General features: G+C 40.1%; 1 protein-coding gene across 1 annotated transcript; it reads left to right on the top strand.

The window, feature by feature from the left end:
* Nucleotides 1–1211: 1211 nt before the first annotated feature.
* Nucleotides 1212–24048, top strand: LRRC8B (leucine rich repeat containing 8 VRAC subunit B). The gene is made up of 5 exons (XM_068406341.1): nucleotides 1212–1246; nucleotides 17211–17265; nucleotides 18630–18729; nucleotides 19421–21582; nucleotides 22615–24048. The coding sequence occupies exons 4-5, from the start codon at nucleotides 19447–19449 to the stop codon at nucleotides 22885–22887; spliced, it is 2409 nt and encodes an 802-aa protein (XP_068262442.1). The 5' UTR covers nucleotides 1212–1246; nucleotides 17211–17265; nucleotides 18630–18729; nucleotides 19421–19446; the 3' UTR covers nucleotides 22888–24048.

The raw sequence follows: 24048 nt of genomic DNA, 5'->3' as shown, positions 1-24048 counted from the left end.
TTGGAGAAATCTAGGTAGGAATCAAAATTTTCTTCAGGCTTTCATGCGCTTACCCAGCAGACTCAGCCTCTTCAGGCATGTGGAGGAGGGAGCTGCACTGTCCGCTGGAGCAAGAGGAAGTGAAGTAGCAAAGCCAAATCAATCTGTGATTGATTTCTTTAAAACATTGTGTATATTGTGGACTTTTTTATATTGTTAACAGATTTTCACTGGAACTGACGAGCCATGGAAGGGCCTTGCCATACAGTAACACGGACTTTTGCCTGTCCCTTGCAAAAACGGGGGTGGACGTTGGATGTGCCCGGCCACAGTACCGAGACTGCCATTGCTGCCGAACGGCTACGGCGATCGTGCGTCTGGCGGGGTGCAGCGGCGGTGTAAGCTTATTCTGAACGGCACCGCGCGGTGACATCCCCGAGTATCCCCCGTCGTGCTCTCCTCGGCTGGGCCAGACCCGCTGCTCCTGCTCGCCCGCGCAGGGCTGGGGTTCACCCTGTTCCGCTGCCCGCGCGGCCGCCTCCGGGCTGCTCCGGCACCCGCGCCCCTTCCCCCGGTCCAGCGCCCGGACCCAGACGGGGCCTCCGCTGCCCGGAGAACCGCGCGGCCCCTGTCAGATCAAATCGCCTCTTTGCACATTTCACCTGCTTTAATCTTTATTTTTCACCCGCCGGCGATGATGGCTCTTGTACTTCTGCCACCTCCTCCCGCTTTCGAGCGACTCCATTTGTTTAAATGCCGGCACTAAGGGGGCGGCTACTGCCCGCGGGTCGGCGCGGCCGCTGCCCCGGCACCGGGGGGCTCTCAGCCTGATGGGGCACCCCGCCGCGGGCACAGCTGCGGTGCCGGCTGCGCCCCTCGCCCCCGGCAGGGCGGCCCGGGAGGGCCCGTCAAGTGCCTCCACAGGTGAGCGCCGCGGGGAGGGGAGGGGGCCGGGCGCGGCGAGGCGCTTTTGTCCGCCGCAGCCGCCTCCCCCGCCCCGCGGCCTGTCAGCGGTTCCTCCGGCCGCGCTCCATTGGCTGCCGCGGCCGGTAACGTGACAGCGGCGGCGGGGCGGGGGCGGGGCTGGATCCGAGAAGTGCCGGTTGGAGCCGGTGCCTCGCGCTGCACTGCCGGCTCCTCGCGGACGGAGCGCGCGGGCGGCACGCCGTTGCGCGCGCGGCGGCTGCTGCGGCGCCGTCGCCGCGCGCGGGCGGGCTGGTCGGTCAGTCCTGCCAGGCCAGGCGGGAGGGGTAGGCGGCGCGGGCAGGTAAGCGAGGGGCAGCCGCCGCTGGCAGGTGCCCCGCTCCCCCGGCACGGGAGGGGGGACGGGCAGAAGGAGGGGGAGCGAGCGGGGGCAGGATGGAGCGGGGCTTTCCCAAGGGCAGCACGCGGCTGGCCCTCACCGCCGCCGGGAGGCCGCTCCCGCTTTTCCCGCCTCCCCGTGGGGCCGGGGTGCCCCCTCCACCCGCGGGAGTGGAGGGGGGCCTGCCGGGCCGCCGGGCGCCCTCCGCTGCCCACCCGCCTGCCTGCCGAGCGGCGCGGTGATACTGCGCGGCAGCCACCCCTTCCCTCGGCGGCGCCCCGCAGCGGGGCCGCTCACCTGCCCGCCTCCCCGCAGGCCGGCCGGGGCGGGGGGAAAGGCCGGGCGCGGCGCGCCGGAGTGCGTCTGTGGCTGCCCCGGGGCCTGGCGGCCGCCCCGCTCCCGCGCGGGTGGGGCTCGGAAGAAAACCGTTCTCTGATTTGCGTAACCGATATTTACGCGTGTCCTCAAGTGACCCGGGGCGCTACAGGTCGCCTGGGGCTTCCTTCCTCTCCCGCGGGCCCGGCGCGGCCGGGCGGCAGCTGCCACCCCTCGGCCCCAGGTGTGGCGGCGGCACCTGCCTTCGAGCAAGCGGCAGGCGGGTGCGAGTCCCAACTTCTCCGAAAGCGAGAGCAGACTTAAACTCAGTGTTGAGGCCTGACAGTGCTGTGTGTGAAACAGGCAGCGTCCTCCTCTTTGTTCTCTTCCTTTCCTCTGTCTTGCCATTGCATTTCTCATCCCCAGCAAGACAGTGATCTTGTAGCACGGGGGTTCTTGCGTGGTAGCTTTTACTTGTACCCTAGCCAGCTGTTTTAGTGATGTGAGGCTTACTTTGTGCCGGTCTGTTCTGTGGTGAAATTGAGGCAGCTTTCTGGCTTCAATTAAGAATTTGTCTGTGGTGAATATTGCAATTAACCAGTTCTGTACAAGTGATTAAAGCAGACTTCCCTGAAGTTTTATTTTATATGAAGATTGTCATTAATTATGCTGATCAAGTAAACCGTGTTTGAATTGGCACCTAGTGTGCCCATTTAAAACAATACCTTTGAGGTAGTGATAGAATAAGCTAAGAGCTATGTGGTCACTTGCAGTTTCAAGTACTTAAGTGACATGTTCTGCTGACTCCCAGCTTTCCTTGTCTATTTGCTGAAGTGATAAGGTAAGGCATCAATTATCTCCTGGAGTCTTAGAATTTTTCCTTATGTACCTTCCTAGCAGAGAGGGCAACAAACAGATTTGTCTTTTTTGAGCTCTTAAATTTTCAAGAGAGTGGGGAAAAAAGCCCGCAAGGCTTAAGTGTTGAAATCTTATAGTATATCACTCATAGAATTATTGTGTAGTGTCTAAGGACATGGTGTGCGTTTTCTTTATGCTGTGTAACTCAGCTGACTGTGTGGGGAATAGAAGAGGTGTCTGAAGTAGTGCTTTTCTTCAGTATAAGCAGTGCTGAGCACGGCAAGGGACATGAACTGAGAGCAGAAAGGAGAATGTTGGTAATAGAGAACCAATAGTTAGGATAGGGTACAAGTTTTCTTAAGGGTTTTCCCGTGTTTAAAACATTCTGTTGTAGCTAGAGAACAAAATGTTTATCACAGAGTTTTACATTAGCACACATTTTTACATTCTACTGAATTTTACATTAGTGTAGTGTAACTGAGTTTCAGCTTCAGTAGGATTCATGTAACTTTTAGAAATTTGCAGCATTAACAGGCTGCTTCCCTTGCACTCTTGAGAGAAGAAAGTTGCTGGTCTGGCTCTTATTTTTTCCCTTTTTCAGGAAAATAGGATTCTCATGGGGAGAAAAAGAAAATTGCCTTTTGTTTCTTGCAAGATACCAATACAGCTGCTCTTTTGAAGTTGATGAAAGCACGTTGAGTAGATTTTTAGAGAGGGACCAACAATGCTAAAAGAAACATCCATGAGTATTTCAGCATTGTGAAATGAACTTTGTAGAGCAGTATGTCACTGCCAAAGAAGTATTTTTATAATGGATTTCTGGAGTGGGGGAGGTGGAGGGGGAAATCTTGTGTCCCTTTATCTGCTACTGTGCCTGCTCTGCCTGACATGCTGATGGTAGTGAAAGAGACTGTGGCACTAGTAATACTACTTCAGCTGACAATACCTGCTGCTAAAGCCATAAAGCTTTACTTGGCTAGATTTAGAAATGGATATTTTATGTGACTAAGGGGATAAGGGATGGTTTATACCAGTCTCTATGTTGCTTAAGTGTTTCACGCTGCTGTCTGTATTCTGTGCCCTAACCTGCGGGCTCTATTTATCCTTTCTGTAGGCATCCTTGTAACAGCTGTTCAGCTGTTGTCTTGCAAATAGAGTTATTCTGCCAGTTGCTCTTGCAGTTACTCTTTTTAAAGATACATTAGAAGTCTGTGCTGTGGTTATGAAGATACTTGATTCAGATACCATGGGTAGCCATGTAGAAGGGTGAGGAATGTAAAGTGGAATTAATATTCCAATGTTTAAATATGCTGTAATTTTAATGTTTAAGTGGTATAGATTATATGTTGGTTTAGCAACATATATCTATTATTAATTTGCTAATAATTAACTGATAAATAATATGCTTTATTCTTCTTAACTGGTGACAAGCTGTGGTACGCCTTGTCTCACATGTTTGTATCCTGTACGGGGTGAGTAGAGAGCCACACGTTACAAACTTTTAACTGTGCTTTGTGGTAGCTGGTAAATGTATCTGAGAGGCTGTGGCCTAAATTTTATTAACCCTACAACTACCCTGTGGGCAGTCAGCCTCATTAATGTCAGAAAGCTTGTTATGAATCATGTGGTCTTAAGTTGTTAATAACTAAACTGCTTACTTGTATGAACTTTCTTGTGTATACATTCCAATCAGAGTTGTACCAGACTTCGTAAGTGGGCTTCAATTTATTCTAGTTATGCTTGGGTTTGGTGATTCTTTTCCCCAAGAGCTGTTAGTGTGCTACAAACTGGTTCTGCATTTAATTTCTAGATAGTTGAAATCAAATTGTAATTCAATATTGAACTAAAGTTTCATAATACTTATGAATAGTTTCCCCAATTATTTGATTAAACTTACTGATATGAAAAGACTATGCTTTCTAGTGGTGTAGTACATTGGAAAGAAGGCAGATGGTGCAGCTCTCAAGCAAGCTGTTGCAAATGTGTTTTGGGGCATAGTGCTGGCACTCCCTCCTCCGATGTACCCCAGAGAGGATTCTAGCATCTTTCAACAATCGGAGGGAATTGTGGAGAACACTTATAGTGGAGTATCTTCAATTTAATTCTCATTAGTACCATTCTGTTTCAAAATAGTGTCTTTGCACACCCTGAATTAAATTATGTGAGTACATTTCCATCAAAAGTGCTCAACCTCTCAGTATGTTCACAGAATCACAGAATGTTAGGGATTGGAAGGGACCTCAAAAGATCATCTAGTCCAATCCCCCTGCCGGAGCAGGATTGCCTAGACCATATCACACAGGAACGCGTCCAGGCGGGTTTTGAATGTCTCCAGAGAAGGAGACTCCACAACCTCTCTGGGCAGCCTGTTCCAGTGTTCGGTCACCCTCACCATAAAGAAGTTTTTCCTCATATTTATGTGGAATCTCCTGTGTTCCAACTTGCACCCATTGCCCCTTGTCCTGTCAAGGGATGTCACTGAGAAGAGCCTGGCTCCATCCTCTTGACACTTGCCCTTTACATATTTATAAACATTAATGAGGTCACCCCTCAGTCTCCTCTTCTCTAAGCTAAAGAGACCCAGCTCCCTCAGCCTCAAGGGTTCTGATACTGTATGTTCTGTTACTGTAAACTGGAATGCAGTTTCTTATACTGAAGTTGAGAATTTAGTTGATTGTGAGAAACTGAGGGGATTGAAAATGCTAGTAAGGGATCCCGTGATACCAATAAAGAATATGGTAGTAACACAGTCAGGTTTTGTTGCTGCTAATTGTTAGTAGGCTTAAGCCATTGTTATAAACACTATTTGTTTGTTTGGGAGATACTAGTTTGAGTTGTCGTTTTAGTTTAATATGGAAGCAAAGTTTCCATTTTGTGGCACAGCAGCTACAAAACTATGGTCATGTAGTTTACTCAGGCTTAATTAAAGTGACATTGATTTTAAAGCTCTCACTTAAAACCCCAGGAAATGTAACCCCTGATTTCCCAGACATTATTGCCTTAGTTTTCTGGGGAAAATTTTGATATTCTATGAGCAGTTCTGGTTGTCAAATATTTATTCAAATATTTTCTGGTAGCTAAAGTTCCTCTGCATGCAAATGTAAAGGTCTACTGAGCTGGAATTTAAGAACTGCAAATTTAGACTCTAATGCTAAAGTATTTATCCTTTAAACTAATTGTTCCATCTGAATGAAAGCACAGTCTTGATGTGCATTTGTTGTGTAATCCAAAATAGCTGAAGAAGGGAGGGCATTTGAAAAGTTTTAACTAAACACTGTTTCTAGGCTGTGTTTAAATTATTAACAAGATAAACTATCACTTCCAACCCATGCCAATGGAAGTGTGAAAATGATTATTACTTTGCCAGTGCCTTTGCTGTACAGGAAAACTCTTTTCTAAGTAAATGTTTTTTATTAAACATTAACATTGTTTAAATACTAACTTTGCAATGACACTGCCTCAAAGTCAGGAAAGCACCAAACCTTGCTTAATTGAAGTGAGACGGGCTCTGTCAATACTCAAGTGCTTTACTGAACTGGAGTTGTTAAAATCTGCTTTGCTTCAAACTATTACTCTGTATCTTACAAATATGGGGCGGAAGGTTTTTTTTACTTCAAAGTTCTTAATTGATTCAGGTGATGATAAAACCTTGACTTTTGTTTTTGCAGTTATTAAACTCAGCTTCATACCAGAAAGTGTTTTTCTTATAGTACTTCTATCTGAAAAAAACGTGCCAGTTATTAGGTCTCCTCAGAACATCTTACTCAAAAAGGGAGTTTTGCGCAGTAGAAAACTGTTGCACAGCATACTTGGGCTTGATGGAAGTATAAAGTGTGAACATAGGTGCTAAGCTGACTTTGTGTTTGTTCAGGAAACAAAGGGGGATTACTGGAGGTTTACTGTAGCATTGAAGTCTGACTACTTGTACGTGGTTCTGAAACTTAGCATTGTTCTAGGAGATGCTTCTGATAACGCCGCTTTTAGCTCTCGTGACTGCATGAGTGTGTGCAGTTCTCAGAAACTGAAGAGTTGTGTTTAGGCATTAGTATGTAATTTGTACATATGCTATTACACAGTACGTGCAATGTGAAATTTGTCCTTCAGTCCTTTCATTTTATTGAAAGAAAAGATGATGTAGGTGGGTGCTTTGTCCAATTAATAAATACATAATGTAGAGTAATACAAACAGGAAGATACTTAAGGGATCGAGGTGATTGTGCAGACAGCATGCTCCCTGCCGGAGGGTTAGTAAAACCTATTCCATTTCCATTTCAGGTGAGTTTGTATCTGACTGCAGAGTTTCACGAGTTTTTCTTTTTTTTGCTTTGGGGTGGGGAGATTCTTTAAAAAGTTAACAAGATGTGTTTCAGGAGAGTTTGCATACAAAAAGTGCCTGAGTTTGAATCAGGTGTAAATTTGAAACTTATCTATTCTTATTATTTTATTTTGGATGTTTAGACCAAACATCTAGAATCAAGTGTTTCAACTTATCCGGCTGGCTTTCAAGAATAACAAGATGAAAAACTGCTGCTTCTAAGAAGAGATACAAGCCTCTGCTTGAAATCTGAATCAGTTTTCCAATGTCAGAACTAATAGAGTGAAATCAGATGTGTTTCTGTATTGCTGCCCTGATAATTATATTTTCCTAGCTGCAGTTAAGTTCTTCTCTGTGGTCTGGGGAAGTAATAATATTCCCTTCTGGAAAGTTCTTTGTGAAACTTATGCAGCATCAGGAAAACTTAAAACCAAAACACTGGGTTTTGACTGTTTTTAAATCTTGTAGCTATATTTGTGCGTGGTAATAATTCTCTTGCAGAGATAGAATGTATTTGGTATATAGTGACCTCACTTGATGTTTCTGTTGGTTATCAACATCTGTTATCCTGATAGGACATAGTTTGGTCTTGGCAGTCTATAAATGTCGCAAAAACATCAGTTTCCTTTTTAGGCCAAACGTTGGAATTTTAATTTATTGTACTAGGTAACTGTTCATATTTTAGAAATATCAAAATGATTCTAGATATATTAGGGAGTATAAATATAAATTTATATTTCTGTGATTAGGCAAAGGTGATAACTCTCTGACTGCTATTAGGAAAAGTAATAGCATGTGTGCTTCCAGCTCTCAGAACCTAACAGAACCTGTAATACAATCCAGAATAGCCTCTCTGATTACCAGTAAGAAGTTAAGTGTTATTACTTTATAACATTCCTCATATAAATACTTTATGAAGAATGGGAGAAACATGACCATGATTTTACTGTTGAGGAATCTGAGATAAGAGAGGAATAAAATTATTTGCAGAGAGCTATTCAGCTGTCAGAGGTAAACATCCTTATTAACGGGTTATTGTATTGGAAAGCAGTGTTTGAGCTAGGAAAATAATGTAGAATGGAGGTTCCAAATATTTAAAATGTTGGATTTCAGTACTCTGCTTTCTGCAAAACTAGCAGGACTTCCTACGGTCTGAAGAATGTTGGCCCCTTCCACCTCCGTCTAAATGCAGTGCTGTTAAATTCCTTGTAGGACCTTTATCTAGAAGTATCAACTCAGAATATGAACATGCTTCAGTTAATGGTATTACATTACCATATAATGAATTATATTGATAGATTAGTTATAGCAGCATAATATCCTGTGGACTACAAAACTGACCGGCCCAAATGCTTACCTGACTGCTTAAGTAGGATTTGTAGTCCACTCTGTGTTCTGCTGTGACAGCAGCACTCCTGGTAGTACTTGAGAAATTAATTCAGAACTAGTTTAGGTGTGTGGACATACTCCAAAGCTCCTCCTTCTGAGAATATTTTCTTATTTCAGACTTGTTTCCAGTGAGGTAATGAGAGTTGTCTTGGCTATTTCAAGGGTCTCTGGCCATTTATGACTTTATTGACAAGTACACTGAAAATGGAAGAGCATGTATGAGCAATTCCCTGCCTTTTCCCAAGGAAAGAGAGTCTTTTGTTAAATAATCGTAACTGTTTTACACTGCTGGCTCTGTTGTACTTTTACTGCTCTTCAAGACTGATGATAATAAACTATACTATAATTAAAGAATCTGCTACTAGAGAAACCTTATAGTATTTCAGTTGTGAATATTCTCCAGTGTTACCGTCCTCAGCTTTGCTTTCTGATGACCTGAGCATAGCAGCACAATGAATGGACATCATGAATATCTGTCTGGCTTCTCGAAACTAAGGGGATAAAAATTAATTTTCTATTGTAGTACTTATCTTGGTATGCAGAATTAAATACATACCATTGAGGCTTCCTTTAGAATGCTGGAGAGGGATACTGCTGATACCATTGTCTTACGGTTATATATTCATATTTGTCAGTGTGAGGAAGACCCAAGAATGTGGTTACGAGAATAAAGAGGCATTATAAGTGAACTTGAAAATCTAATTTCATGAAGTTGGAAGGTGTCTGGCTGTGTTAACTATGTTAGTACTGGGATGAAGGACTTGATGTACTGTTGTGTAAGATGGTTTCTGGGAGAGCTATAAAAGGTACAGCATGACACAGATATCAGTCCCAGTCTAGACCTTTTGAGATTGCTTTTGGTTTAATCTTCCTTGGAAAGGAGATCTTTCCTTAGGAAAGAATGGGTGGAGAACCAAGGAGACTTTTCATACTTAATGCCCTAACTTGCTCTAAGGTTTCTTTGAAACTTGGAAGTAAGGATTGTTTGTAGTGTTGGTGTACTATTTCTGTCTTCAGCATTGCTGTACTGATTTTAAAACCTAATGGGGGGCGGGGGGAACAACAAAGGAGGCCTGTTCTTTTAAGTATCATTTGAGAGTGTAATCTGTGCCACTTTCCTGATACCTTCCATGGCATCTTTGGGCTGGAATGTTTGACAACATGGCATGTCTGCAGTCATCTCTGGAGAGGGTTGTCTCCTCCCACGCTGGTTGGAATAAGCATTAGCTGAGCACAAGACTGACTATGTACTTCTGTCCTGAGAAGGCAGATGCATTTCCCGTGCTGTTCTATCCCTTCCTCTTCATCTCCAGTATATTCTTATTCCTCTTTTTCTTATGCCAGAAAGCCCACTGTCTTTAGTCTACTTTCTTAAGAGTCACCATTCCTCTGAGCATCATTAGTCTTGCTGTTTTGTAGGCTTTTTCTAAACAGAATGATAATGCTCTCTAGGCATCCAGATGAGGTTTGTACAGGGATGGTGCCCTTGTATGCTACAAGTATTTTCTTGGGTGTTAGTGGAGGACAGCCTTTGCTCTTAGGGCTACATCATTGGTGGCACATTCCTTCTACAAAGGATTAGTTCAGGTAGGGTTTTCCTGCTCTTACTTCGGTTGCTTCCAGCCAATGACTCAAAAATAAGACCAAAAAACCCTGTTGTTTGCACACTTTAACATTTTTTACATGTTCCTGTTGCTGCAGTCCCTTTAAGTGTTAAATCTTATTTTGATCTAGTCTACCTTTTCTTTGTTCAGTATGGCCTGTGACCTGTCTCCTTTTCTGGGAATTGCTTGTAATTCTTGTGAAATTGCCAGCTTTGTCTTAGCTGATATAGTACGGAGTCACTCTGGAAGTTATTTTCTGTAACCTGAATTCAATCTCTTACTCTTGGCTTGTTTAGAAAACCATTTACTTTACCAAAGAAATGCACCTACTTGGTCTGGCAAGCTCTGTTTAATTTTTACTTCTGTAACTTGAGTGCCATGTTTTTTGAAAGGAAAAAAAAACCTAACAGATTTGTAACTGGACTTGTTTGTTTCTTTAAATAGATATGAAGTTCATGATTGTATATTTGTTGGGTCTGTGATAGCATGAGCAACTCTGGGGTGATGTTGATGATTTGAGTACATCGCTGTGGGTAATGCGGTCTAGTATCTGAGTGCTCTCAATCCTATTTCACAAATCCATTAACATTTAGTAAAAAAAAAGGTAGGTTTGTCTACAAGGAGATAACTTATACATGCTTTGAATGTGCTTGGCTTCAAATCTATTTGTAAAAAAGTCTCTTGTACTGCCGATTCTCCTTATGTACCTGTGTCCCCTTTTTGAGACTTAACACGAACTGACTTTCTGTTGTGTTAAATTGTGTATTCCATTATGGGCTGTCTAATGCCAAGCTTAAAAATACAATTCTTTGGGCTCTCAGAAATGTGTAGATACTTTGAAAGTAGTAGGAATGCATGCCCCTATCCTACTTTTTATTCAATGCTGAAGGGTTTTTTTTTTTACTTGGAAGTGTTGTAGGGCCAAAAAAAAGGGGGGGAAAGGAGGCTGACAGAAGACAGTGCTTCACTTTAAATACTAACCTCTTTGTGTTGAAAATGAATGAGATGTGATCAGACTGTTTGGTGCCACATAACAAATATCTGGGACTTGTTCTTTGTTTCAGTTTCTTTGGACCCTTGTTTTTACTTCATGAGAATTTCAGAAGTGACCTTCTGGAAGACAACCTATATGGTTTGTGTTTTGCACCAAGAGGTGCTGGTCCATGATGATCTCAGTAAGAAATATACTCAGACTCCGTACAGTATCATTTAAAATGCTTTTTATTGAATTTGACACTATAAAGAAAGAGAATAGTATAGATAAACTTACATCCCTTTAGAAGCTGGGAAGACGAGTTGTGCAGCATCAAATGAGCCTTCAATCCTTGTGCAGCGCACTGTGCAGACCCTGCCTGTAGAAAGAGTTACCTCATTTTGTTCATTTGAGCTATTACAGAACTTTCTAACAAGAAAACAAATCTGTGCATCATTTCTGCTGTCAATCAGGAAGGATGCTCACAGGACAACTTCTTGCTGTACTTCTTGATAAAGACAAGGACACGCAGGTGGTATAATTGCTGGTACCAAGTGGGAGCTGCCTGCAGACTCCTCTGTTATGAGTTGGCTAAGTTTGTTCTGTGGCCAAGAGATCTGCACAGCACAGGCCTGGGCCTGTGGATCTCTAACACCTCAGTGTGCCATGGTCTTCCAGTCAGAACTGCTACACTTTGTCATACTCTTTTCTTTTTTAAAAAAAACTTATGAAACTGTCTCCAGTTATTATCTGTTAATGGGTTTTGCTATGTTTCTTTAGGAATTGCCAAGCAGACTCGTGATAGCAGAGCTATTTTTTAGTGGGTAATACCAATGTGGATTTTTGGCAGTCTTTTTCTATTTATAATTTCCTTTTTAAAGGGGAATATGTGAATTGTACAACTGTTTGAAGAAACGTAAATTCATGGAGCAAATTAAAAAAAAAAAAAATCTGCTTTCTAAAAAGAGTGCTAGAGTTTCTGGTGAGAATACAAATTAGATAAGTTAAACGATTAGTTTAATATTAGAGTGAAACAAAATATGTCTCAAAGTGAATTTACTCTTTGGATTCTTTGTATAACCAATACAAAGCACTCTTCTAAATAGGTGCTTGTTTCAATATTTATTGTAATCGGTATTTAAGATGCTAATAATCTCTTAAGTTAATATATTTATATTTGTAGTTAAAAAGAGTTAAAAGTGTGAGAACACAAGCTGAAAATAAATCTACAGTCTGGCAAAGCTACTATGGCTTGGCTGCAGGTTTATCTTTGTGTCCTCAAGGAAAGAGGAGACCATAGCACTGCAAAACTTGTCTGTGTAGTTGAAGTCTTTCCTCTGACATATTTCTATCATCCACTGATATAACCTTAATTTATAATTTTTAAAAAAATGCATCTCTGAGTTTGAAATTAGTGCTGGGACACTAAAGCTGTATGAACTACAGCTTACTAGAAATGTTAAGATTTGATTCAGTCTGGATTCTGCTTGGTTTCATAGGGGTCTTAGAAAGCACCATGACGAAGAAAGAAGTGAGATTTGCCCAGAATGTAGACAGCTTGCTTTCAAAGAGATCAGTTGTGTGGATACAATTATGTGCAAAACAAAGCTGGTCTACCTTTCGTTTTACATTGGTGTTTTTACCATTGGATTGCTTGCCTGTTTAACTCTGAAACATGCTTTTTCAGAAACCTAGGTTTGTACCTACTTATCAGCTTTTCTTCATTTTGTTTTGCAGTATTTTTTGCGTAAAGTGCTTGTCTCTCCTACTGTCTATTTGGTCTTAAACTTGGGTTTAAACTGGGTATTTTTCTTGCTAGTACAGGCCTTTTTAGGAGCATGGGTTGTGACCTTCTGTTTTAACTAGAATACAATCCTTAGCACCTTGAACTTAACTTGAGGAGAGGGCTGGGGAAAGTGCTTTTACCAAAGTATGTATGTCTGAATATGAATTTGTATTTAAAATGGCTCTCCAGGCTAGATTAGTATGAAATAAAAAGCACATTTAACATACCTTTTAAATACGAACCTTGTAATACAACTTCATTATAGAGTTTAACCCTCAAAATAGTTGACTTGGTTTCTCCCTCCCATCCACTGTTGGGAATTAGGCTCAAGTAACTTCATGCACTTCGGTAGACATTGCTGATGTGATTCATTATCACGTGGCCTACAGGTATGTAATTTTAACTACCTGTGCAACCAGAATGTTTGAAGATGATCCATCTCCCTAGTGAGTGTTTGACTAGTGACATATTTTGCTATCCAAGATTAATTCTTTACTGGCCTTCCATGAATAGAGAAAATATAGTACTTGCATATTGATGGCATTTAATGAGAAGTTAACTTAATATGGCTCAAGGAAGACAATGGTCTCTTCTGGAGTGCTGCAGGCATATGTTGGAAATGCATAATGTAGTGTATCTAATCCTGCACAGTCAGATTTCAAGAATAAGCCTTGTGCTTGTAAAGCAAATCAAATTGGAGTAAAGCTTATTTTCAATTTAGATTAGACTGCAAGATAAAGTATTTCACTTGCACTAAGCGTACCAGAGAAAGGAAGTAATAGAATAAAGACAAGTATACTTGAGTTCAGGTGAAGCTGCCTTTATGATGTTTCTTTTTCACCTACTCTAAGGCCTTTTGTGTTGAAGCTAGGAATGTTCAAGCTTTTGGGTAGTTGAGGAAACTATTTAAAATATGCTTGCCATGTTGTACTCTATTTTTCTCAGCTTGCTGAAGGTATGGTAGTGATAAAGCTGGGTAGTAGTTGCTTAATTTTGCAAGACTTTTTATCAGCTTATGTGCTGTGCAGTTAACTCTGAAGCAGTAGCAGAGAAGAGTAACCCATGTAATAAGTGTAGGCTAACTTACTAAATTTTAAACTAAAAACATGTTTACAAATTTTTTTTCCCAGAAATTATTGGGCTACATAGTCTTAGTAAGCAGCCTTCTCCAGAGAACAAGGACTGCTTCTTAAACAGCATAAGACTTTGCTATTACTGTTCCACATCCTGCGCTCAAGAGTACTGTTTTGAGAGCAGGAGTGTTTAAGAAAGGCAAGGCCTCTAGTTAATCCAGACACCAATGGTTGAGATTGCCTGTAGTTATAATTACAGTCTTTGATTGTTTGGAAGGACTTTAGGTCTTTGATTGTTCTAAGTTTTCCATATCAACCTTACAAACAACGTTAGTGTAGTTTTGAACATCCTGTGCTTGAGGAATATGCTAGTTATTGTAGTGTGTGGTAACATCTTTGGGTTTATTTTAAATACAAAAGGATAATCACTTATACATGTTTAATTATCACTTGTGACCTTCTTCAGAAGGAACTAGAAAGAAGCTTTCTGTAAGCTTGTTTGCATGTTGTTCTGCATTCAGTGGAATACAAAAATACAATCTCCATTGAAAAGACCCACAACTGAATCTGCACGTGCACACCAGTGGTTAAAGTACAGATTCTGAAAGACCGTATTATCAAATGTAGTGCTTGAATTGAGTAGTCTATTACTTGTCAATAGGAGCCTTAAAGGGAGAGGCAGTCATCCGAACACATCTGCTAAGACAGTATGTATGACACATTTCTTTATGAAGTCAGACCTGCCCCACAACTCTTGCAGTACCTGGCTTTTTGTTGTTTAGGGAATGCTTGAAAAAGGAAATGGTAGTATGCCAATAGGAGGGGAAGTTTTAGCCAGGAAAGATGCTTTTTGGGTGATGAGTGTGTGTGGGGGTAAAATTTGTTACTTTTTTTCCTTTGGGAATATTCATGAGGGCTTATTTGCAAATAGAGGTTCAGGCTGTGTGTGTGAGACCGTACGCAGGTACTAGGAATCTCATAGGAAAGTCTCAAAACTGCCTGTTAAGCAAAATTGGTTGCATGTTTAGTTTATTATTGAACTTAATTTTGCATCCAAAACTTTGGGGAAAAAGTGATACATTTAAACTAGATAGAAGTTATGTTGGTACTGTAATTCAGGAATCACTTTTGATGGAAAATTGATAAAACAGACACATTTACTTAGTATATCAGCATCTTCTTACCTCAGTTGAGAAGCACATCGTGCTGTTGGAATAACAGCATGAGTCTAAAGAGATTGGCTGAAAAATTGATGGCTATATTTCTCCGAGGGGGAGGGGGAAAAAAGCAAGATAGAGGGACCACTGGAACACCCGTCAAGGTGTGCTTTAGTTGTATAAATCTATTTTGATTAACTTAATGTGTCAGAAACACCAGTTGAATACTTAAACAATCAACAAAAACACTGTACCCTTAAAAATAAAACAAAGCCTCCAGTCAGGTATTGGCTTTTTGTAGCCCATTATTCATTGGGGAGGACAAGCAAGGCACTTATCTTGCTGCAGAGTCATCCCTAACTAAATGTGCCTAAAATTATGTAAGCAGTGACCAAAGGACAGAGTAATACAATGTTAAGTAACCTTTTGGCAGCAGGGGAGGGCAAGGGGAGGTGTCTAATGCTTATAGATAACCTTTTTCAGAATGATAGCCTTTTATTCATATTCTGGATATGTTTCTATTGATCAGATTTATAAGTCCTGAAGTAACTAAAAAGTGCCTAGATATTAGTAATCTTTATTACTTTATTTTTCTGGCCTGAATCCCAGTACTGGTCTGGGGTAACTCTTCTGAAGTCATCAGTTAGCCTGGAGCTAAACTTCTGTCTCTCATCTTCGAAGAGAGATTGCCAATTGAATTAGGCCACTTTGAAAAGCTCTTATGGCTTTGATATGGGTTGAAAGCCGCTGGAGATGAGATTTATCAAACCCATTACAGTTCAGCATTATTCCATTTGATTAGTCACTCTTGGCATACAGATAAGATTTGAAAGAAAACTGTCTTTAGCAAAATTATCATTAATAATTCACATGTTTATATTATACTTGTCTATACTGTGTACTTCTCTGATAGGAAGCTTCATTTCACACACATAGAATTGTAATGAATATGCATGCTTCATTGGAAGGTTTCAAAAAGTAGTCATTAACATGACCAGAGTTCAAGTATTTAAATACTTAATATTGTGACACTTCCTTTCTGCTAGAAAGTGTTCTAAAACCACAGCAAGAATGTAGCCTTTTTTCTGGGATACGTGATAGGGACTAAGGACTTTCCAGGTCAAGGCAGGGAGGTGACAAAGAAAGCATTTTATAGACACAGACCTTACAAAATCACATGGGTCAGTCTCACTGAGTTCTCAATCTGTATAAAAACAAACCACTCTGTTTGAGCATTACAGCATTGCTTGAAGAAGGTGTATAGGGTTATGGATATTCTCAAGTATACCAACATGTTTTTAATAGAATTAGCTTAAGTTCCATTTTCTGTTTTTTCTTTCTGTAACTTTTGCAGAAAATACTTTATCAAACAGTGTTAACTGTTTTGTTGTACTCTGGACTCCGTCCCTTATACTCAACAAGAACCTTGCTTATTCACCAAAATAGGTCTGTTATTAGGAGAGTGGTGTTCTTTGCATAAAAGTGCCAAGCACGTATATGCATTATTAAATTGTGTTACTTGTAACTTTCTCTAATAATCATTTAGCTATATAAAGCATCTTCTCAAAAGAAAAGTATCTGCCTAAGTCTCTGATGAGGTTTACATGTTTGTCAGGAAAATAATTGCTCTCATCCTCATGCTAATTAGACCTGTTCAGTGATCATTTGGACTTTTCAAACATTTTTCTTTGTTAAAAATATGCTATTTATACCTTTTGCTCTTACTTTGTTGAATCATTCAATATATTTATCGCTTAGTGTGTTCTCTACAACTGTAACAGGGGTCCCAAGTCTTTCATTTTTGTAACAAAGTTCAAGTGAGAAGAATTGACTGGTTTTAATTATAGGTTGGAAATGAAAAAAATAATACTTTTTATTTTTGTCTGCATTCAAATCAAGCATGTTTGGCCTGAGTCGAGATATGATCCAGGTATTCTTTGCGAATAAAAGCCTTAGTTTGGGTCAGTTTAGTACCTTTTTGTGCTTTTACATCTACGAATTTATATTCAAACCCCAAAGAATTATACCAAAAGAACTCATTTCAAAGGTATTTACAGATGTGTGTTGTGCAAGTTGAGCTGGAGTGATTGAAGAAATTGCTATTTCTTAGCTACGGTTAGAGCATCTCAGCTGCAGGACTAGTAACTTCATGTAAACTTAAAAACTGTTGATCTTAAATGGCTTTTCGTGCTTCAAAAGGGGACAATGACAAGGGCCATTGCTTTATCTCTACTTTAGGAAAAGCAGTTTTCAAATGGTGAGGAAGTAAATGATTTGATGGGGGTGGCTTCTTAAATTATTCTAACAAGATCTTGTAGATCTAGTTAGATCTTGTGCTCATTAAATGTTGGATCTTGAAAACACTGCTGTGGAAGGAGTAATGAGCTGTAGTTCTAATACTCACAGTTAATGGAGTACAAATATGTCATGATCTGATGCTAATTTATTTTCTCTCCAGGAGTGTATTGTAACCATCCTGTCCTCCTTCAGCTGCTTCCCCTTCAGTGGGCCTGGTAAGTTTCTACATTCCATTAAAAGTAGCCTTGTCGGTGCAAGAAGGGTTAGCTTATTTTCAGCCATACTTCTCCCTTCAAATGTGAATGTGGAGTAAGAATAAGGTTCTGCCCTAGTTCAGTTGTTGTCTCTTTATAACAGCTTGTCAGCTCTGGAGTTGAAATGTCCAGTACCAATATATTATGAATATGAGCCAGCAGTGTGCCCAGGTGGCCAAGGTGGCCAAGAGCATCCTGGCTTGTATCAGAAATAGTGTGGCCAGCAGGACTAGGGAGGTGATCATCCCCCTGTACTCAGCACTGGTGAGGCCGCACCTTGAATACTGTGTTCAGTTTTGGGTCCCTCACTACAAGAAAATCATTGAGGTGTTGGAGAGAGTCCAAAGAAGGGCAACGAAGCTGGTGAAGGGTCTAGAGCACAAGTCTCATGAGGAGTAGCTGAGGGAACTGAGGTTGTTTAGCCTGAGGAAAAGGAGGCTCAGGGGAGACCTTATTGCTGTATACAAGTACCTGAAAGGAAGTTGCAGCGAGGTGGGTGTTGGTCTCTTCTCCCAGGTAACAAGTGATAGGACGAGAGGAAGTGGCCTCAAGTTGTACCAGGGGAGGTTTAGATTGGACATCAGGAAAAATTTCTTCACGGAAAGGGTTGTCAAACATTGGAACAGGCTGCCCAGGGAAGTGGTGGAGTCACCATCCCTGGAGGTATTTAAAAGACTTACAGATGTGGTGCTTAGGGACATGGTTTAGTGGTGGACTTAGCAGTGCTGGGTTAATGGTTTGACTCAATGATCTTAAAGGTCCTTTTCAACCTAAACGGTTCTGTGATTAAGAAAAATACAGAACATCCCCATTGCTTCAGATCTGTATTGCTTAGCACATTTTATAGTAAGTTTTCTCCAAAACTAATATTGTCTGAGGTATTGCCATTGACCCTGGATAGTTTATTCATTTGTTTCAGGATGTAAAGTATGGGCCTCTGTTTTTGAGAAACTTGGCCTTTCTGCCAAACCTTGTGTATCAGAATTATGGCTGAATTCTACTTCTTGAAGTCTTGCATGTTGCATATTTTATTTTCACATAGTAATTTGGAAAAAAAAGATAATTACTTCCCAGTTGAAACAGAGCTAGCTGTAGGCGGTTTCCTGGTTTTTGTGTTGATGTGACTCTGCAAAACTTTGGCTTCACATTCTACATGATCATGTCTGCGTATGTTCTGTTCCATTTCATGTAGCTGTAGCAATACAGAGCTTAACGGATCCTGATGTCTGCAATAAGGCAGCAGTTCTAATGAAAGCTGAAATGTTTGCCCTTTATTTAGGTGAAGCCATTAAAAATAAAGTTTATTCAATATTTTCTCCATCCAGAATGAAGACAAATGTAAAGATGGCATGTCCAAGGAATTTTAAAAGGTGTAGACCTCCTGACTGAGCGGTGCCGTGTATTTTATTCTCTCTAATTAGTAAAGTAAGTATGAAACAAACCTATGCTGCTGGGGGGTTAAGTGTGCCATTTTTATATACATGACAATATTGGACAATAACAAGTTTGTTAGCTTCACTTTCATTCTGTCAGTATGCTTAATTCTCTTGATGGGAGAAGATGGGAAATTATATATAAGAATATGTAATGCAAAACTACTCTTTTGAGAATTTTTGTGTATTCTTTAATTGGGTAGAATGATTTGATCTAGTAGAAAATTCTAAATTACAAGAGCCATCATGTTAATATATTGCTCTGATTTTGGAGTTCTTCATAAATGAGCAATCACTTTTGCTATGTAAGCTTAGGACAGTGGTGAAGGACTGATAGTAATATATCAGGCACTTCTTTAACTTGTACCTGCTTGTTGCTTCTACTTGAACAGTACCCAAATGTTTTGTCAAAATATACGTTCTCCTAATCTCTCATGCTAGTTTCACTCTTAATTTAAATTTTGCATTCTGAGTAACTTTCCTTAAAATAAATAAATAAATAAGATGATGTCTAGGGTTAGGTACCAGGAGTTCTTGGATCTTTTTGCTATGCTCTGGATGCTAGGCCAAATGTTACACATATCTAAAACTGCGAAAACAGTAATAAGCTTCAAGTGTTTAATGGTGAGATAAATTGTTTTTAACAATTCTCTAAGGATGTCTTTTCTTTTTTCCTCTACCAGCTGCTGTTCCCTCACAGGTGAAAGTCATGATCACGCTAACAGAACTCAAATACTTAGCAGATGCCCAGTCATCCTACCACATACTAAAACCATGGTGGGATGTCTTCTGGTATTACCTCACCATGATAATGCTGCTAGTTGCTGTGCTCGCTGGGGCTCTCCAGCTTACTCAAACCAGAGTACTGTGTTGTCTTCCTTGCAAGCTAGAATTTGACAATCATTGTGCCGTGCCTTGGGATTTAGTTAAAGCCAACCTTAACATGTCGGCTAGCTCTACAGCACAGATAATCATCCCGCTTAAAATCCAGAATGATCTACATCGGCAGCAGTATTCCTATATTGATGCAGTATGTTATGAGAGACAGCTTCATTGGTTTGCCAAATTTTTTCCATACCTAGTGCTTCTTCATACCTTTATTTTTGCAGCTTGCAGTAATTTCTGGCTTTACTATCCTAGTACAAGTTCCAGGCTTGAGCACTTTGTAGCCATTCTTCAGAAGTGTTTTGATTCTCCATGGACAACGCGTGCCCTCTCAGAAACAGTTGCTGAGCAGTCTGTGAGGAAGTTGCCAACAGCCAAATCAAAAGCAGTGATTTCATCACCTGGGAGTTCAGTAGATATAGGGGCCAGCAGACAGTCTCTGCCGTATTCGCAGCCTGGCTTGGAAACAACTGGAAGAGAAAATTCCTCAAGTGTTCTTGACAAAAAAGAAGGGGAACAAGCTAAAGCTATATTTGAAAAAGTGAAGAAATTCAGAGTACACGTTGAAGAGAAGGATGTCATATATACAGTGTATATGAAACAGATTATAGTGAAAGTCATTGTATTTGTAATAATAATAATTTATGTCCCCTACTATTTATCATTTATTACACTTGAAATTGATTGTGTAGTCAATGTTCAAGCCTTTACAGGCTACAAAAGGTACCAGTGTGTTTATTTGCTAGCAGAAATTTTTAAAGTTTTGGCTTCATTTTATGTTGTTTTAGTGATCTTCTATGGCTTAACTTGTACTTACAGTTTGTGGTGGATGTTAAGAAGTTCACTTAAACAATATTCTTTTGAGAAGTTGAGAGAGAAAAGTAATTACAGTGATATACCTGATGTAAAGAATGACTTTGCATTTATTCTCCACTTGGCAGATCAGTATGATCCTCTTTATTCCCAACGATTCTCAATATTCCTGTCTGATTTGAGTGAAAACAAACTGAAACAGATAAATCTTAATAATGAATGGTCAGTGGAAAAACTGAAAAATAAACTAGTAAGAAATTCCCAAGACAAGATTGAACTTCACCTTTTCATGCTAAATGGTCTTCCAGACAGTGTCTTTGAACTGACAGAAATAGAAGTCCTAAGCCTGGAACTTATTCCTGAAGCCAAACTTCCTTCAGCTGTGACCCAGCTAGTCAATCTCAAAGAACTCAATGTTTATCATTCATCACTAACTATGGATTATCCAGCAGTCAGCTTTTTAGAAGAAAATCTGAAAACATTGCGCCTGAAATCTAGTGAGATGGGAAGAATTCCATTTTGGGTCTTTCATCTTAAAAACCTACAAGAATTGTGCTTAACAGGATATTTCATGCTAGATCATCACAACTCCATACACAACGAAAGCTTTCAGGGGCTAAAAAATCTGAGATCAATTCACTTAAAAAACAACCTTTCCCGTATACCTCAAGTGGTTACAGATCTTCTGCCTTCTTTACAACACTTGTCTATCAACAATGAGGGAAATAAACTGATAGTGCTAAATAACCTGAAGAAGCTGGTAAACCTGAGAACCTTGGAATTAATTTGCTGTGATTTAGAGCGCATTCCCCACTCCATTTTTACCCTAAACAATTTGCATGAAATTGACCTAAAAGAAAATAATCTCAGAACAGTGGAAGAAATAATTAGTTTTCAACATCTTAAGAACCTTTCTTGCTTAAAATTGTGGCACAACAGTATTTCATATGTCCCAGTGCAGATTGGTGCATTATCAAACCTGGAACAATTGTATCTAAATTATAATAATATTAAAAATGTTCCATTGCAGCTATTTCTTTGTAAAAAATTACACTATTTGGATCTTAGCTATAATAAGCTAACCTCCATCCCTGAAGAAATCGGTTATCTGACCAATCTGCAGTACTTGGCTTTGACAAAAAACCACGTAAGTAGAACTTTGAATTACTACTTTAAAAAAAAATAAAATCAAATATTGACTTAGCCTACCATTTCATCTGGAACAGCCTCTGGTTCAAAATGCTTTTGTGCTGTTCATGATTAAAGTAAACCCAGTAAAGCTGAAAAAAGGGGTGGTGCTTGTGTAATTACTAAAATTTTGTTGTCATCAAAGCTTGCGTAATACTGAGTAAGTACTATCCTGGTCAGTAGCAGCTTAAGGGCTCTGATCCAGAGATAGTACAGGTTAGGATGGCTGTAGAAATGTATCTTTCCTTTCCTTGCAGCTGTCTATCCTGTGTAGTATTTTAATGGAAGTGAAGAGTCTTCAATTTTTACCTTAAAATGTCAAACTGAAAGCTGTAGTGAATCAACAGCTAGTTGATAATCAGCTCAGCTGTCTGAGTGGGAAGAGGGAAACAATTATAGCTGGTAACCTCATCAGCAGTGCTAAACTGTCTGGCTCGTTAGTGTGGGGTCCTGGCTTGTGACTTAAGACTTCTTTTGAAGTTTATAATTGTTTTCACTGGTGAGGTTGGTTTTGAGTGTTATGTGTCAATACTGTGGACGAGGACTAAGTTACTACTGTACTGCACAGATAACTGCTTGTGCAGGTTTCGTAACACAGGAGCTGCTAATGTATCTCCACAATCTGTTTGTTCTTCATTAAGTCATTCTTACGAGATAGTAGCCTATTTATCTTCCCTGCCACTTGCACATGTTTGTACGCAGTTCTGCGCATGCACGCATGTATGTGCTCCCCCTGCCATGCTTACGTCTTGACTTCTGCCAGTAGCTAAGCATTTGCATAACAAACCAGGTATATAAAACCATTGTAGCATTCTCAAGCACTTTATTGCATAACGATAGAAGCATTACAATCTTCCCTTTCCTTATCCTTCCATAAACTAAGAGGTTTCTAACCCTAAAATAAAACCAGGAAATGTCAAAACATGCAGCTGCATGTAGGCTAACAACTTCTAATGCACATTATTTTTGTTCTTTTCTTTCTTTTTTCTAGATTGAAATGCTGCCCGATGGATTATTTCAGTGCAAAAAGCTGCAATTTCTTCTTCTGGGAAATAACAGTCTGATGAATTTGCCCCCTTGTGTGGGTCAGCTGCTGAATCTTGTTCAATTAGAGCTCATTGGAAACTATCTTGAATCACTTCCTGCTGAACTGGAAGAATGTCAGTTCTTAAAGCGGAATAGTCTAATTGTAGAAGAAAGGTTGTTAAAAACACTTCCACCTCGCGTAAGAGAGCGTTTGCAGACAGGCTCAGATAAGTGCTAAGTTTAAAATGAAACTCTGCATCATTGCATTCTATATATCTTTTTGCTCTCTAAAGATCTGTACAGGTGGAGACAAGTGAAGGAGAGAGAGCAGTTTACACATCGGTCTTAAATGCATTGAACTGAGTTGATTGTATTGGAGAAGGAAAATTTTTTTAGATTTGAACAAAAAATGCAGCCTTTAACAGGTATTCATATGTTTGAATAATCTGAAATATGAATTGTTGGTTGGGTTCTACTGGTTGAAATAATTCAGTTAAATGTTTATGATAGTATTGAAGTGGAAGGGTTGATTCTCTGGCTATAGTGAGAGTGTATATACTTTCTTTTCCTATGGGAATTTTTTCTGTTGATAGTGATAATTTTAAACAGTTTCATCTCCTGCCATGTGAGGTCTAAGAACTGTCTGGAATTAGTTTTATAAATATGAACTCTTGACTAACTTAGGATATGTTAAATTAAGAGTTTAAACTATTTGAGCAGTTCAGTTGCATGGGGTATACTGAAAGTAATTTTTCAACATACCTTAATTTTTAAAGCTTTTGACAAGTACTGAGCATTAATTCTATAATTGTGGAAGATGACATTTGAATCTTGCTATTAAAGCCACTTGGACAATAATACCTGAAACCAGTTTCAGTATTGTGTCTTAAAAATAGTAAATAGAAAATGAATTGTTGCCTAGAAACTGGGAGAAATTGGAAGAATCTGGAGTAACTGTTGTGTGTTACTAGCCAACAAATCTTACAGTACTGATCTTCACAGATAATGATGGCAAACAGAACACAATATAGTTGCAAAGTTGTCTTCTGTATGTTGTGAGCATCCCAGGTGTTAGTGTAGTGTATGTTGCTGTTTAACACTTTTATAACTTCTCATTACTGACTGCCTCAGTGCTTGTTCTCCACACCCAGTTACTGTATTTTGGTGACTGGGGAGAAGACGAAGGAGGTTTGTATTAGATAGGGACAGAAAGACACAGTTAAAACAAACCAAATAATCACACAGCTTATAAGCACTTGAGAGAGAAAAACAGGAAGCATTATAACCTTTGCCTCTTCTAGGGATGTAATAATTTCATAAATTATAGTGGTGGAATGAGCTCTTATGCCATCCTTAATACTTGCAAAGCTGGATGGAAATAAAATGGTTCCTGACTTCA

The sequence above is a fragment of the Nyctibius grandis genome, chromosome 8, assembly GCF_013368605.1.
Source record: "Nyctibius grandis isolate bNycGra1 chromosome 8, bNycGra1.pri, whole genome shotgun sequence".
NCBI classification, from domain to species: domain Eukaryota; kingdom Metazoa; phylum Chordata; class Aves; order Nyctibiiformes; family Nyctibiidae; genus Nyctibius; species Nyctibius grandis.
This window is presented reverse-complemented; position numbering and strand designations above follow the sequence as displayed.